General features: G+C 37.8%; 1 protein-coding gene across 1 annotated transcript in view; it reads right to left on the reverse strand.

Annotated features, from left to right (window-relative positions):
* Positions 1–18,119, reverse strand: part of LOC135089312 (cytoplasmic dynein 2 heavy chain 1-like) — an 88,243-nt gene that overhangs the window by 6,548 nt on the left and 63,576 nt on the right. The window contains 13 exon segments of the mRNA XM_063984833.1: positions 5,642–5,739; positions 7,671–7,794; positions 8,015–8,217; positions 8,403–8,640; positions 10,585–10,821; positions 11,848–12,008; positions 12,533–12,737; positions 13,112–13,231; positions 14,239–14,310; positions 14,312–14,395; positions 14,964–15,203; positions 16,626–16,784; positions 17,329–17,492. Coding sequence (XP_063840903.1) covers positions 5,642–5,739; positions 7,671–7,794; positions 8,015–8,217; positions 8,403–8,640; positions 10,585–10,821; positions 11,848–12,008; positions 12,533–12,737; positions 13,112–13,231; positions 14,239–14,310; positions 14,312–14,395; positions 14,964–15,203; positions 16,626–16,784; positions 17,329–17,492 — 2,105 coding nt within the window.

An 18,119-nucleotide genomic window follows, 5' to 3' on the forward strand; every position in this document is an offset into this window, starting at 1 on the left:
AAGTGTTGAATATTTTTAATAGATGACTCGTTTTACTGGGGTTACTAATGAGACTGTAAAACACTTAGTGAAGTACTCAAAAGTTGATACAAAGGTCAACACAAAGTATGTTTTTCAGTGATCAGAAATTGTCTTTATGAAATATTCACATGAACTAATAGTGTTAAGGAAAATTTTCTGCCATTTGTTGGGGATGACTAACACATTAAAAGTAACAGATAAAAAACAACTTTTACTAGTGGTGAAAGAAAAAAAAAAAAAAAAAAAAGAGGCGTAGGTGAAGAGAGGGCCTGATGGAGGTTTTTAATGACATAGAGGGGTATAACAAGGGGAAGTAAGGAAAATTCTCAAGATCAGTAATCAGAATAGAACAAGAAATTATGGGTTCAAGCTTGAAAAGTCAGATTTAAAAAAAAATAGAAGAAACTGGTTAGGGTGGTATATGAAAGAAAACTCAGTAATCAGGTTGTCAGTGCTGAGTCATTTGGGAACTTTGAAAAATAGACAAACTTATTGATGACAACAATAGTGGAAATAGAAATAGGTAGGTGTGTTTCATACAGGGTCTGCCACATGTAAGCATAATGGCTTCTCTCAGCTTCCCTTATTTTATATGTTCTAACTACAATATATATATATATATATATATATATATATATATATATATATATATATATATATATATATATATATATATATATATATATATATATATATATATATATATATATATATATATATATATATATATGGGTGTATGGTCAAGTAAAGTCTTAAGGAAAAGGTTAAGTATTTTTCTTTTTCCATTCACTACACTAATCTTTCATTAGTCTTATCCATTTACTTAAGTCTAGATTAGACAAGAGGCAGGGGAAATTTAAGTATTCACAACAGGTCTTGATTCAGCTCTGTCAAGTGCAACCATTCTTCCCTCCTTCACTGACATTTTTCTTGTATCTATTTCTTCACACTGTCCAATGATTGTTAGTGGTAATTTTTAGTCTTACAACTTTATAATGCTATTGTAACACCAGAGGTGGTCCTTAATACATACATACAGCAGGTGTTTGCCAAACTCAGAAAGTTTTTACAACATAGTGAGAACAGACTGGATAAGCAAAATTGCTTGACTACTATGCTACTACCAAGCCTTTAGTGTCAAAACAGGATCCATCTGGTTTCTACTTCTTGCATATTATGTGGATCATTAGGCATGCACCAAACTGTATTGGTCTTCACCACACTCCCACACTACATGATCAGTGTGCACTATGCTAGCATTACCTCACTATAATCTGCCCATCATGTGGTCCCCATATCCTGTTGGTCCTTAACAGTGGGCTGCTTTTTCTATCATAGAAGTTCACATCATCCTTTGCAGTTCATGTCACATCATGCAGCTCAGATATAAGCCTCAGGAAGTGAACGGATTAAAGACAATGGGCATAGCCAGTCATTTTAGCCAGCCATGTAAGCTTCAGAAGCCTCAGACATCAAGACTAAATAACCAAATGAAGGCAGTACTTAGGCTTCCCAGGAAACCCAGATTCAGTGACACAGATGATAGCATCACTGCTGCCAGCCATAACCAAGACCTCAGCCACAAGTCAAACCACAAGACAAAGAAAGTCTAAGTTTAAACTGTCCCTGCCAAATCACCATCCTGCATCATTTATACGTCAACCTGATCTGCACTGGCTCAGTATTGAAGTTAAGTCAATATTCAGCAAATCTTCTATGCTTTCACTACATAAATTTTAAGCTGAATCAAAACTGGCCCACATCTACAAATGTCCTTGCAAACCACACTGGGTCACCACTGCATGCATATCAGTCACCACCACATCCCAGCCAGTCCTCACCATGTCCTGGTATTTTTTTTTTTTTTTTTGCATATGTAATAAGAATGGACTCTGGTATGATTCTTACATGACATCAATTTCTACTATCTTATTTATGAATCACTCTTTCCCATGCTCCTACATGCCTACACCATCATAACACTAATTCTTCTGCTCACTCAGCCAACTTTTCTCACTATTCATATGCATTAATCCACATATGTTTCTCAGATGTCATCTCCATTACATTCAGTTTCCTCTTCTCTACTTCCATATTACATTTTTCAGTCCCATACAATGCTGCTGGTATACTTACATCTTCATACAGCCTTCTCTTTACATTCATTCCAAATAATTTAGAAGTGTATATACAGTACACTCAGTTCATTCTTTCCTTGCCTCATTTCTAAACTTCAACTCAACATTTATTCTTCCATTCACAGCAATGTTCAATCCTAAATAAATGAAATAGTCTATCTCTTGAAACAACACCAGCCTTGGAGTCCCCATCTGGGGAGGGGGCCACAAATGTCCCCAGGTCAAATTGCTCTTCTGGTATTGACCCTAAGAATCTTGACACCCCCGCTCAACTCTTTCTTCATTAACTTCTGCAACATTCTTAGTCTTTGATCTAATTTTCAGTCTGTAGAACAAAACCTCTCCTCTACTAAACCTCATCTTTTCCTCACTGAAACACAGGTGTCTGGGGTAACTGACAGTAGCTCCTTTTCTGTTCCCTCCTACTTTCTCTAACCTCATTTTCAGTCCAAAGCTAGATGTTGTGTCTATGTGCGCAATGACTTAACCTGCTCTCGTGCCCACACTCTGGAATCTTCCGAGTTTTCCACTATCTGGCTGACTAAAGAGTCACACCCAAACTAAATTTATCTGTACTGTATACCTCTCACCTAACTCCTCTGACCATAAGAGATTCTTTGACTACTTAACTTCCAAAGTGGAGCACATTCTGATTCTCTTCCTTTTTGTGGAGATCTCCATTCTTGGAGACTTCAATGTTCACCACCAGCTTTGGCTTTCCTCTCCCTTCACTGACCATTCTGGTGAACTAGCCTTAACTTTGCTACCCTCCACGACTTACAGCAATTAGTGCAACACCATACTTGTATTCCTGACCCTCTCAGAGATAAGGCCAACATTCTTGACCTTTTCCTAATCTCTAATCCTTCTGCTTATGCTGTTATCCTATCATCTCCAATCACAATCTCATACCTGTATCTTGTTCTATCACTCCAATCCCTCCTCAAGATCCCCTAAGCACCTCTGGTATTTTGCCTCTGCTAGTTAGGAGCACCTGATTTTGCTGATTTTCCTTGGAATGACTACTGCTTCCGTGTCAGAGACCTGTCTCTATGCACCAAGTGCATAACAGAGGTGATAGTGTCTGACATGGAGGCGTACATTCCTCACTCTTTGTCTCAACCTAAAACTTCCAAACCTTGGTTTAACACAGCCTGTTCTTGTTCTATAAACAAAAGGTACTTGAGCCTTCCATCACTTGAATCTCATGTGCTTTATATTTCTGCCTGAACCATGCCAAGCTTGTTCTCCAACTGGCCAAAAACTGCTTCATTAATAGAAAGTGTCAAGATCTAACTCCCTTTGTGATTTCTGGCACCTAGCCAGAAGCATCTCCAATAACTTTGCTTCTTCATCTTTTTCTCCTTTATTTCAATCTGATAGCACCACTGCCATCTCATCTATTTCTAAAGCTGAACTCTTCACTCAAACCTTTGCTACAAACTCTACCCTGGATGATTTAGAGCTTGTTCCTCCCTCTCCTCCACCCTCTGACTACTTTATGCTACCCATTAAAATCTGCAGTGATTTCCATGCCCTCACTGGCATAAAAACTCAGAAGGCTTATGGACCTGATGGGGTTCCTCCTATTGTTCTCCATAACTGTGCCTCCATGCTCGCACCTTGCCTGGTGAAACTCTTTCAACTGTCTATCAACATCTACCTTTCCTTTTTGCTGGAAGTTTGCTTACATTCAGCCTGTTCCTAAAAAGGGTGACCATTCTAATATCTCAAACTACTGTCCTGTTTCTTTAATTTCCTGCCTACCTAAAGTTTTTTTAATCTATCCTCAACAAGAAAATTCTTGAACATCTATCACTTCACAACTTTCTATCTGATTGCCAGTATGGGTTCTGTCAAGGCTGCTCTACTGGTGATCTGGCTTTCTTACTGAATCTTGATCATCCTCTTTTAGAGATTTTGGTGGAAGTTTTGCTGTTGCATTAGACATATCAAAAGCTTTTGAAAGAGTCTGTCACAAAGCTTTTGATTTCCAAACTACCCTTCTATGGCTTCTATCCTTCTCTGTAACTTCATCTCAAGTTTCCTTTCTGACCATTCTACTGTTGCTGTGGTAGATGGTCACTGTTCATCTCCTAAATCTATTAACAGTGGTGTTCCTATTATTCATCAATAATTTTCTAAACCAAACTTCTTGTCCTATCCACTCCTATGCTGATGATACCACCCTACACTTTTCCACGTCTTTTCCTAGACGTCCAACCCTTCAGGAAGTAAACAATTCATGCAGGGAAGCCACAGAATGCCTGACCTCTGATCTCTCCAAAATTTCTGACTGGGACAGAGCAAACTTAGTATTGTTCAATACCTCAAAAACTCAGTTCTTCTATCTATCAGCTTGACAAAATCTTCCAGACACATATCCCCTCTTCTTCAGTGACACTCAACTACCCCCCTCTTCTACACTGAACATCCTTGGTCTGTCCTTTACTTATAATCTAAACTGGAAACTTCACATTTATCTCAAGCTAAAATAGCTGGTGTCATCTCCACCAGTTTTTCTCACCCCCCCTCAGCAACTAACTCTGTAGAGGGGCTTTATCTGTCCATGTATGCAGTACGCTTCACATGCCTGGGGGGTTCCACTCATACTGCTATCTTAAACAAGGTGGAATCAAAAGCTTTTCATCTCATCAATTCCTTTCCTTTAACTGACTGTCTTCAGCCTCTTTCTCATCACTGCAATGTTGCATCTCTTGCTATCTTCTATTGCTATTTTCATGCTAAATGCTCTTCTGATTTTACTAACTGCATGCCTCCCCTCCTCCAATGGCCTTGCTGGACAAGACTTTCTTCTTTCTCTCATCCCCATTCTGTCCAACTCTCGACCAGTATTCTCACTAATTCATCCCTTTCTCTGGTAAACTCTGGAACTCCCTGCCTGTTTCTGTATTTCCTTCTTCCTATGACTTGAACTCTTTGAAGAGGGAAGTATATGACAATCTCTCTCACTTGTATTGTAACCATTTACCTTAATTATTCCAAAATTATAAGTTTTACATATGACTACATGGTTTTCTGAATGGCTTTCAATTTGATGATGGAGCAACGATGCTGTATGCTGTACAACTTTCAGTAAATTTGGCAATGCATATAGGCTATGTGGCAGTGCCACCTTGTCCTTGACACATGAATCCCCAGGCCATGCCCTGCTGGCCCATGTCAGGTCACTCTGGGGTTGAGGTGGCAACAGCACAGACAGGTACAGCCAATACCCCAGTTACCAAGTTAGTCTGGATCCACTATACTCATAACAGTTGCAGAACCACTGTGCATGCATCCCCTTTACTGACTCTTGCAATTCCTCTTTCATGATCAGTGACTAATTTTGTTCTTCTTTCATTTTTTGATCAATGACTTATTCCATTCTTTCCTTTCTCCGTACCTACTGTAAAAATCTCAGATATTTTATCCTTTACTACATTCAGTAGTCTCAGAAAACTTATTCTTAAATAAGATACCTGATTTAGCTTCTTCCACAGGCTGAGGACTGGAGAAAGTTGGGAATGCCATTTCTCACGGTCAAAGCGACTCGCAAGCTCTGGTGACCTCATGAGAACTGCAAAGTAAATTCAAGTGAGGTTTTTTTCAAGTGTGTGTGTGTGTGTGTGTTTATTATGTGTGAATATTTGACTGCGGTTTTGTTTTAAATTCGTGCATGCTTGATGACTGACTGAAAAGATTGTAGAAAGGCAACGGCGATGACCTAGTGACATAAGACATAACATTTTTAAATCCAGATTATGAAAGTAATTGATAACTGTTTAAAATAATGTATATCAGAGAAAGAGCAGGTGAATAGGGCACTACAGATGTAAGATCAGAAAACAGTGTCACTCCTTACAAGAGGAAGATGGCAAGGTGAAAAACAAGTTTTCTTTAAATGTTAATACCAAAGATCTATCTTGAGACCCTTACTGTTTTAAGGCTTGTCAAGAGATAATTATTATTGTAAAATGAAAAGAACTTGAGAGCGAGATGTTGCATGTAGATGATCTTGTAATAATTGAAAGAAATGAGGTAAAATCATCAGAAAAATATCAGAAAGTGGAGAGAAGGAATTAAATCAAAGAGGTAAGGAGTAACTACTAAGAAATTATCCATGCACAGACAGATGATAGCACTGTTATCAGTGAAGGTGTCTATCCATGTGAAGTCTGCTGAAAGAATTTAAGAAACAATATTGTGTAGTGTTTGCAGTCTGCAGGCACATACTCACAAAAGGTACAGTGGTGTAAAGGGTAAGCTGCAGAATACTCATGAATTTGAATATTTGGTTGGTAAGAGGGTCAAGAATGGATGATCTTGTAGGATGGTGTGTAGAAGTGGTACAATTAGTGCAGGAGGTGGAGCTGGTGTGAGATGATTTGCACCAAAGTGACTGGAAGAGGGTAAGGGAGCTGTTGGCCTTGGTGACAAGAAAGAGGGAGTGTTTTCTTTTAAATTAAAACATCCTTTTAAGTGTAACTTATGCAAGGAACATAATGATCTATAGTAGTGAAACATGGATAGTGATATAGAATGTAAAAAAAGGATGCAGAGGGCAACAGGATGAAAGTGGTGATGGGTGATGACGGCAGAGCTGGTCAAAAGATACATGGGACAAAGTTATTTTTAAGGGTTCAGGCTTGGACAGCAAAGATGCCATAGATCTTGAAGCAGGGAAAATCATTGTTAGGTAACTTGGCTGACTCATGCAAACATGTACAAAGCCTGTGAGAGAGAGAGAGAGAGAGAGAGAGAGAGAGAGAGAGAGAGAGAGAGAGAGAGAGAGAGTGTGTGACTTTTTATAAAATTTGAATGACTTTTTCTAATGTGAATGTAAAGCAGTTACATTTTTTAACACAAATATGTGTGTCTGTGTCACTATCTTAAATATACATACATGACAGCATATAGGAGAATTTCAAGACAAGTGACCATTGTCTTTCAGATGAAAATCAAAGATCTCTCTCTCTCTCTCTCTCTCTCTCTCTCTCTCTCTCTCTCTCTCTCTCTCTCTCTCTATATATATATATATATATATATATACTTAGATATGAAAGATCAAGTCATTCTAAGTTGGAAATATTCTACAGGCAAATGCTTTTAACACCATGGTTTAGAAGTTACATGACATTTTAATATAAACATACTAAGAATTGGCAAGGGGAGGTTGGGGGGAGAGGAGAGGGCAATGTTGGTGAGCATTGGCATCATGAGGATGTTACTTGATTACACATCAAGATTTTCATAAATAAAGATGTACAGCAACTGAATTCAAGAACACAGTATATTGTTGCAACAAGTAATAGCTGAAACACAATGAATGCCATATGGCAACAGCAACCAGCTGGATGTTGCAGGACAGCCTATGTACAGCCACTCACCAATGATGTGTGTTCATATTTAAATGTCCTATAACTTCTAAATCATGATGTCGAAAGCATTTAATATAATAACAATTTTTGAGAAAACCTCCACAGACAAAGCAGAGGTCAGCACACTCACCTTTTAACTGGCTAATCACTTGAGAGCTGACAATACGCTGCCATGATCTCTCAATATTTGACGGCAGGCCGAAGTAGGAAGGATCGTCCTCCTCAGGCAGACTCTTGATGAGAGTTGCATAGTCCTACATCAAAACAAGAACATTGTATTTTACTAGCTAGATGATATAAAACTAACAAATTATTTACATTCATTAACAAAGCAAGGCATATCACAAACTATGATGCTTTTGTTCACCTGTTGATGCTACTGCTGAGAAGTTTCTGTGTGAGCCTCCACACCACCCTGCCCTGAACAACCCTTGGCTGCATTCTAGACTGTTTGCAAAAAAATCGGGTTCCTACCTGATAGTTTACAGTGGTTGGCAGGGTAAAGTTCTTTATCAGCTGGGTAGCTGTCGGCCTGCGACCACCCACCATCTCATTGTTGAAAAATATCTGCAAGTATGCTGAAAGCACCTTGCCATCCCAGATATTGTCCACACGACCTCCATAGATAGCATTTTCAAACAGGCCATGTACAAAATTCCACTTTACATCACCAGAACCTTAAAAAGAAAATGTTATATAATTTAAGGTTAAACGATAGTCCTCTGTTAATGCCATCCTTATGTGCACAACACACACACATACAAAACCTTCAGGACTCATACACATGTAACTACCTACTATAATAACCATTAGTAACTCTCTTGTTCTGTCTTTAACATCTTCACTTCACTAAGTCACTAACCTTCCTGTTTGAAGAGTCTGTCTAGAATGTCACATCCTGCCTTAAGGTCTGCCAGAGAAAACTCATAGAACTTAGACCATCCTTGTGGGATGTAAGTTCGGCGCTCTTGCACTACTGCATGGAACCACGCTAACACAAAGAGTGCCTGTGCTCGGTTAACATTATTGCCTCGAGCCACCAGCTCAGGTGACCAGGAGTCATATGTCCGCTGAAGGTTTTTCTTGACTCCAGCTGGTGCCTGGAAAGATATGTGTACATGTATGTCTGTATGTGTATGTTGGTAAGTGTAGGGGTAGGGAGATGAAGTTCACACAACAAGGAGCAGACCAAAAGGCAAAAAAGTAGGGGGGTTTTAAAAAGCTAAGTATGTCGTAGGGTTGGTTCTGTAAGACTTTATAATCTTAAAAAAAGATTGTACAGGAGGGAGCACAGCAGTATAAATTAGGTATGTTAAAAACTTTTCAGTAATCTCAACTGGTAGAACTGAATGAGAGAGAGAGAGAGAGAGAGAGAGAGAGAGAGAGAGAGAGAGAGAGAGAGAGAGAGAGAGAGAGAGAGAGAGAGAGAGAGAGAGAGAGAGAGAGAGAGAGAGAGAGAGAGAGAGAGAGAGAGAGAGAGAGAGAGAGAGAGAGAGAGAGAGAGAGAGAGAGAGAGAGAGAGAGAGAGAGAGAGAGAGAGAGAGAGAGAGAGAGAGAGAGAGAGAGAGAGAGAGAGAGAGAGAGAGAGAGAGAGAGAGAGAGAGAGTGAGAGAGAGAGAGAGAGAGAGAGAGAGAGAGAGAGAGAGAGAGAGAGAGAGAGAGAGAGAGAGAGAGAGAGAGAGAGAGAGAGAGAGAGAGAGAGAGAGAGAGAGAGAGAGAGAGAGAGAGAGAGAGAGAGAGAGTGAAGATAACTCTTCTGTCATGGCTGTCCCCTAAAGGCAGTTCCTGGGCATGGGAACATTTTACAATGTAAAGATAAGTAAAATTGTTTGAAGGGCAAGTTATATATTAATCTCTCTGATGCCTTGCTCCCTCTGGGAGTATCCCCCAAGGATGACCATGGCAGAAGAGTCTGTACTTCTCTCTATCCAAAATATTCCTTCTTGTTTGTTTGAACAATTAGCATCTCCTAATACCTTTTTCATTCTTCTCTGATCCATATACATTAAAACCAAAGTGAGACTGCTGTAAGCTAAGCTGGTTTATGCCACACCCCTGCCACCTCTCCTTTTTGGTGGGGCAATTGATTAATGCCATTTCTCCCTTTTTTTTACATGCAGGATATTTTCAATCAGTCATAAGCTAATCTTTAAAAATATCAACAGGAAAAAAACAACACATAAATAATACCAAAGTATTAAATATTCAGAAAAATGTGGAAACAGATATTATTTACATAAATGCATCCACATATTTGTTGATATGTGCCCCTGGCAACCTAGTTCATGTTGACAGCCATATTGACATGTATTTAAATACAGAACACATTACTTGTCGTCCCTATTTTTTAAAAATGATTAATGCTCACATTTTACTATTATTTTCTTATTAATATATTTTAGAATCAGCTTAGGGGCAAGGATAGTTGATAATGTGATTGAAAATGTCTTAAATGTTAAAAAATATCAACAAGTGTCAGAAATATTACGAATACACTACTTAAATTTAGAGTAACTGTTTGTAGGGTTTGGAAACCAAGCCAACCATGAAGCTGTTTAACATGAAACCCTTGCTGGGATTATTAAGGCATGCTTTCAATTCCAAATGATGTGAGTAATTCTGCTGTCAATGTCTTAATGAAATAAGATAAATAATACAGACAAAAATTATTTAATGTCTGGTGGCAGCAATGTTCTTTGTGCATAATCCCGGCAGTTTTGTCCTAAAATTGAATTCTGGAATATTTGAGCTTGCCATGAAACACAAATTCACAAATCAAATGTTGTAAAACTTGGTGGACCATTGTACAGACATTAAGGCCTGCATCCATGTGCTAGGCTGCCATCCTCAAACTAGACGAGTAGCAGATAAAATACACACACACACACACACACACACACACACACACACACACACACACACACACACACACACACACACACACACACACACACACACACACACACTCCTCCTTCCCACATACATATACATCCAGTGACCAAATAACAACCTTAATGTCCTTGCAGTGTCTTGGTGTAGCTCACCTCATAAGTAATTTTGAGGCTGGTCTGCAAGATTATTGGAGTGAACTTGACATGAGGCTCTGCTGTCAGCCAGAGTCGGAAATCTTTGTGGGGCTCAAGACCATTGAGCTCCTTCTCCAGGAATGGCAGCCAGGCAGTGACAAGGTGTAGATTTTTCAGACAAAGCCAGTGACCTGAGGTGGCACACTCCTTGATCAGCCTAACTGCCCTCTCACTCTGACCTTGACCCATGGCCACCTGAAGAGAAAGAGTTCATAATGATTATGTACTTAAAGTGCTAAGTATGAGTGTAACACTAGCATAAAAGCCTTACTCACCTGTATTTCTCATATATAAAATAGTGTGGTCAGCCACTAATGGATGTCACTCTCTCTCTCAGATAAAACACACACACACACACACACACACACACACACACACACACACACACACACAGCCAAGATGGCTGCTTAACATCATCTCCAGCTTGCAAATTACTTATCCTAAAATGATATATTGAATGAACTTAATGACAAAGAACTCATTAGAAGATATTGTTTAGACCATGCAGGCATTCTCTTTGTCACTGATCTAGTGAGGGGAAGCCTTACAAAATGGCACAAAAAGGAGCAACCTGCTTACCACTAAAATGATGATCTTAACACTGCTGCTGAAAAGCTACTGGAAAAATGAAGTTCTGCAATGGTGATGGCATTGCGGGTCATTGAGAGAGCCACCTTATTTCAAAGACTAAATTACTGTCTTACACTCTATGTCTCTTCTCCAAATATACAGAAATGAAGCAAATATTTATAGAAACTATAAATTAGTAATAAATGGCAGCATTGCTGTGTCTTTTAATATTTAAAATCAAGTAATTTTGTTGTAAAACTGAATTATGATACTGCAACTGAAGCAGTAATGAATTCAGAATTTTGTTCAAAAACTGATTTGTTAAAAAAACAAGTGTTTGGTAACTGAGGTCCCACTGTATATATATATATATATATATATATATATATATATATATATATATATATATATATATATATATATATATATATATATATATATATATATATATATATATATATATAATACTTAACTTTCACAAAAAAGAAAAAAAAAAACAGTTAAAGGATAAAAGCATATTATTTTTTCCTTAAAACATTAATTCAAATTCTCATGCATTTTTTTCCAAACGTCTTCTCTATTTGATATAATCCTGGCATAAGTTAATTTATCCCTTACTTTCTCACACAATATGAATATCAGTAGACTCACCTCTTGATAGCTGCTAGGTCCCACTGTGCTGCGCACTAAATCAAAGAGTTCCTGGGAGGGATCTGCTCCTGGGGAGATGATTATCAAGATTGGCTCTGTGGCAGACGTCTCAGGCAATAGCCGGCGCAAATTGAGTGCTGGTGGTGAAAGCTCTTTCATACCTGGAGGAATGAGCTTTGATTAAAATTAAGTGAAGAAAGAAACTAGACATTAGAGACAAATATAAAGAATATACAGTAATGGATAACAAGAGAAAATAAATATGTGAATAACTAAAATGTATGGAGCACAAAACATCACTATCATCATTGAAATGGTCATTTCATGAGTAAACATGATATCTGTAAAGTATTAGTTGGTTGCTTTGGTTCCAAATGCAGTTAAGTTTTACTTATTAAATCTTGGTTTTGGTTACAACCATTTGAAGCTATGAGTTGAGGAAGCAATGTATCACTGACTTGGGAGACTCCTTCCAACTCTGGGAGAATGAATATGAAATAGGGACTCAGCTCTCTGATTTCATCCCCTTCATCCTCTTGTATAAGAACCTAATCTTAGTGAAATTCACAGGCCTTGCTCAAGTTGCCAGTATGGAAACAAAACTGCTAAATTCCATACAGAAATGGGAGGAACAATATTAATAATGCTAACTAAAGGCTCTTGATACAATGTTAATTATACTAACCAAGGGCCCTTGATGCAAAGTTAATCATGGCAGACTGCAAGCGATCAGGTCTGATGGCCTGTATAATAAGGAGCTGCTGGAAGGCTGAGGTCTTCTGTGCCAACTGCACAGGAATGTCCATCTCACAGTGGCTGGAGCGGGCAAAGCCGGACCAAACAGAAAGGTCGTCCAGCTTCAGGCTTTCATACAGGGATGGGAAGGTTTGCTGTCATAGTAATAATCAGTATCAGTAATCATGTCTCTTCCAATAACATTTACACTTATATTACAGGCTCCAAATTAAGAAGAGATATAAAAAAAATAAATGTATGGATAATGCATGAATATAAGTGGCTTGGAAATGTAATAGTTAGTACATATGATAGATGGTAACAAATAACTGTTAATCTGTAAAGAGCTGAAGCTGTGAGTAAAGTACATATTGCAAATCTCACAAAGTCATAATATGTATTGATGAAGTCCTAAGTGTGATAATATGCTAAGACATCCTGAATTGTAATGATACAAGATCAAATGTAAAAAATGGGAACTACAAATTTTAGTGACAGAAGTAGGTTCACTATGAGAGCATCAACTGACCTTCAACAAGAGAACAGATGATGTTCGTTCCTCATCAATCCACTTGGGCAGGGCATCCTTCATTTCAGTTGTGTCTGCACGGACATCAGTCACCACTTGACCGGTCAGGGCTTCCCATTCCTGCACCATCAGTATCATCATAATGATAGCTACAACCATCATCACTATGACCATTAATATCACCAACATCGTTACCTCATTACGACAATTTTCCTCTTCCACCTCCCCTTAATGCTAATTTAATGACTAACATATGTTTAATGAAACTGTATAAGAGGTGGCTTTAGAAGAAATGCCTATAGGTTACCTGTGAATTCACCATGATAATGGGATTGACCAAGACACTGAAGTGAAAACATCCTCAGATAAAAAAAAAAAAAAAAAAAAAAAAAAAAAAAAAAAAAATATATATATATATATATATATATATATATATATATATATATATATATATATATATATATATATATATATATATATATATATATATATACAAGGAAAAATAAATATCAATAATGTTTGTGATCACTCATGAGTTTGAGTCAGTCATTGCTTATTATCTGGTGTGTTTTGATAGGAAAACAGCCAAATTGCACATACTGCAAGACTACAGTATTTCCTTTGCATTGTAAAAGATGACTAGCAGACATCATTAGGTGAGAAGTCTGTATTTTTATTCTAGCAAGAGGATACAATAAAACTCTGAGCATATTACCCTAGCAAAAGTAGATTTTAAGTTGATGCTCCTCTCACAGGTCACTTTTCATTTCCAAGAAGAAACTTAAGTGAAAAACAAATTTACTATTCTATGTGATATATTAAACTAATTTGAGTATAATATAATATGTGCAGTTTCTCAATGTGTTGCTTCATGAAATAAAAATAAGTAGGTATGTACATTTACATTTGAGTACCAATAATTTTCAATGGCTTCTTCAGTACAAGATTGAAGGAGAAAAGATTATCTTTTATAACAGAGATGGTGCTTATATAGGAATTTCAGATAAGCCAGGTTTTTTGAGCTTCACAAAATATAGTGAACAGGAATCCTTCTGTACACACATTATTTATGAATGCTGTAAATATACAAGACTTCTCTCACAGGAATTCTATAAGACAGCACTTGCCTTATCTTGGAATAACTCTGGGTACATGCCATGGACAAGGTGAAGGGCAAACATGAGACGGTCAGCCTTGAAGAAGTGAACGACTGACATAGCTGTACACCAGGTCCACCAGGGTGCGCTGCAGGGATGTGATGCGCTGCTCGGTACCACTCCCATCCTGCATCAAAAGTTTTCTTTTCTACTACTTACTCTAAATAATGCAGGAAGAAAGCTGAAAGAATCCTGAGTAGAAAGAGAAAGAGCCTACTCACATGTGCTACTCTTGTTCCTTTACCACGAACTATGACGAAGGCAGCAAAAGTGCAATAAGCAATACGAACAGAGAGAGAGAGAGAGAGAGAGAGAGAGAGAGAGAGAGAGAGAGAGAGAGAGAGAGAGAGAGAGAGAGAGAGAGAGAGAGAGAGAGAGAGAGAGAGAATAATGGAGAAAGCTATTTAGTGCAGGCATTTAGGAGTAAAAATTAGAGAAGACAAGAAAATAAAACACTGAATCATATTATCACCATTAATTACAACTGCACAAGTAGGGATGAAGGGATCTAATCCCAGAGAAATTATAAGAGTTGAATGGAAAATAGTTATTCTACTCCAGGTTCAGTAGACAATATGCAAATAACATGTTAGCTATATAGGTCTCCCTTTGGTAAAGAAACTGCAATGAACTTTTTGGCCCCAGCTAGCCTTTCCCTCTTGTAAAATGAAACGTGAACTAGAATTTTTCTATACCTGTGGGATCTGCAAAGCCTTGTGGAAAAGACTCTGGAAGGCATTGAGGCTAAAGCGATACATATTGTTTAGCTTGGACAGATCTGAAATGACAAAGTAGAGGTTGGCAGCAGCCTCTGCAAGGGGTAAGTAGGCCTTGCGTTCATTCTCAAGGGACTTCTGCAGTGAGACTGACTCTTTGAGTGATGATTCGATGGTGGCAGCACTGGACTTGGCTTGCTCCAGGGATGCCAGGAGTTCCTGAGAGCAGAATGGTCCTGCATGAATCATCAGTTATGCATAGATTTGCACTGCACAAGTTTCATGATTTTCACTTTTTTTTTTTTGTCTATTCAGAATGGAAAAGAGGTTAGGATAATGAATGGATGAATAAAGCAGCCTATTCCAAAGTCTGTTAGCAAACAGGATTAAAAAATAAGATAATGGTTATCTAAATATATACTTCCTAGAGTTCAAAACAGGAATATAGAATGCAGCAACAAAACTGCAATTGCATCTTACAATTTTTTTTGTGGCCATACCTTTCCTCTGCAGCTTCACAAAGGAAGGAGCTAGCATGTTTTGTTATGTAGGAAGTATAAGGCTCATATTTATGTATTGTTAGAATTTTCAAGTTTACACAAGAGCTATTCAGCTGGATGAATGGAAATCCTTTGAAAGAATGAAACCACCTTTTGTATCAATAATAATGAGAGAAATGAAAGTACAGTGTGCCTTTCAACCTGTGGCTCTTACCTTTCAGTGACACTTATGAAATACCTCTATATCATGATATAGGTTGTATTACCTCATGGTGGCTTGGTTGACTTTATCATTCTTCCAAAAGGGTCGGACAATTAATGGTGAGGTTTACCTAAAGTTCCTGAACAAAAATCTGGCTAATTATCCTGTAGTTACTGGTGGTGACATCCAGCAATAAGGAAGTGCACAGTATTACTCTCCACTAGTCATCAAAGATTGGCTCCAGTAGTATGAACAAGATTTTATCACTAATATATTTCCAAAAGAAAACATTTCCAAAAGAGTTAGCCCTGACACACAAAACACCACAAGTCAGCACAACAGGGTATAGTATGGTTTGGCAATTCCCAGTTTGAGGCTGTTTTAATTTTGCTGAGAACTCAGATGGTGATAAGGAAAAAGAAATTATCTCAGATCATCTTCAGAAGGTCCTGAAGAAGGATTTCTATAGATGAATAAAGAAGTCATTGAGGACTAACTGTTGATTTTAATTTTCCTTTAATTCTGTCATTTACCTATCTAAGATGTGCAATTTTCCTATTCTACTTGCATGCTTTAGTGCACTTCTCTGAAATGTGCTAACTCAATATATGCACATTAATTTTAGCAACATTTACAGTCTTGTATCTAGTTTTTAATCTGTGGAACATCACCTAACTTCCTCCAAACTTCACCTTCTATTTTTCAGAGAAACCCAGATATCTGAGGCTACTGACAGCAACCCCTTCTCTGTTTACTCCACTCCTACTTTATCTATTCTTAATTTTAAACCAAAGCAGATGATGAGAGAGAGAGAGAGAGAGAGAGAGAGAGAGAGAGAGAGAGAGAGAGAGAGAGAGAGAGAGAGAGAGAGAGAGAGAGAGAGAGAGAGAGAGAGAGAGAGAGAGAGAGAGAGAGAGTCATTTTCAGAAGAGAGATTACCTTATTCTCCAAAATGTTGCCCTGAGACTCTGCTAAGGAGGTGAGTAGCTGATCCTCTAAAGTCACCAGCTGAATCTTGAGATCCTCCTCCTGCCGTAGAAGGTCAGTCCTGCGTACCTCCAGCTCGGGCTTCTCCACTTGTAGTGTTGCTGCTAATAGCTACAGAGAGCAGAACAGCAGTCTAAGAATATAGGTAGTCTAACAGGGCCAACTCTTATTCTTGATTGCATAAGTTATGTGATAAATTATCCCATCAAAAATAGAAGTTGCAAAATTATAAGATTTTGTACAAAAGTAAAAGAAGAATTAATGCATTGTACATCACCATACAGCCTGGATGTGTTAGTGGAAGGGTGTAGGAAGGCATGCATTTTAAATTTTGTAATTTTACTTGCCTTGGACTGAAGCTTGTATCATCAGATTATTTGCACTTGTATAATGAACATAGTCCCTAATTTATTCATCTCATATTATCAGTTTCTCATTTAACAGATGCTTCTACAACAGGATCTCCCTATAGTCCAAATTCACAATGAAAGCTTACAGTAGTATATTAAGATGAAATGAACAAATATACAAATAAATGCCGGAACCTCTGTATTTTTATGATACCTTCCACCAGTTATTTGGTATAAACACCAGGTCAAGTTTTGTGAAACTGATTAGCGGTACGAATTCAATCTGCAGTGATGCCTCAACACACCTGCCCCTGGAGTCCAGCCCTGGTGGTGGTGAAGTTGATGATAGCAAGGACAGAGGCCACATTGGGAGGCAGTTGGGATTCAGGGCTGCGAGTTGCCAGGAACAGGCGGAAGTTCTCATTGTAATCTAGGATCTTTTCCCCAAGTTCCACCACATACCGGGGGCCTGAAGCAAGAAGCATTGATGACCTCCTGTGTTAAAATTGTCTACAGAGGTGTAAGTACATATATGGATATAAATGCATGTTATATTGGTTAGTCAAGTGTAAGGATTATGGTGGTGAGAAAAGATAGGATGACATAAGAAATCTTTGATTTCTAACATTTTGACAAAGTCTTCTTTAGGGAAAATCTTCTCTGAAGAAGACTAACTGTCAAAATGTTAAAGAAATGAAGATCTGCTTCATCTTGTCTGTTTTCTCACCACCACAATCAACACAAATATATGTATAAACATATACAAAACCACAGAAGTTCAAGCACAAAAACACACACATGCACACAACACATCAAGAAACTGGAGAAAAAAAAAAAAAATAATAATAAAAAAAAAATAATTAAAATAATTAAATAAATAAATAGATAAAAAAGTAGTGACCAAGATAGTACCACAATTAGAAAATCTAAGGTGAAACGCTATAAGAAATGGAAATACCAGAACTTGAAGAAAAACATATTTAAGACCTAATAACAATATATAAGTTAATGAATGGACTGAAGAAAAAAATATTTTATTACAGGAAAAGAAAAGAGAGGGATCTGATATTAAGGACACAAGAAAAGTTGATGGGAA

Source organism: Scylla paramamosain, chromosome 3, assembly GCF_035594125.1.
Source record: "Scylla paramamosain isolate STU-SP2022 chromosome 3, ASM3559412v1, whole genome shotgun sequence".
Lineage (NCBI taxonomy): Eukaryota > Metazoa > Arthropoda > Malacostraca > Decapoda > Portunidae > Scylla > Scylla paramamosain.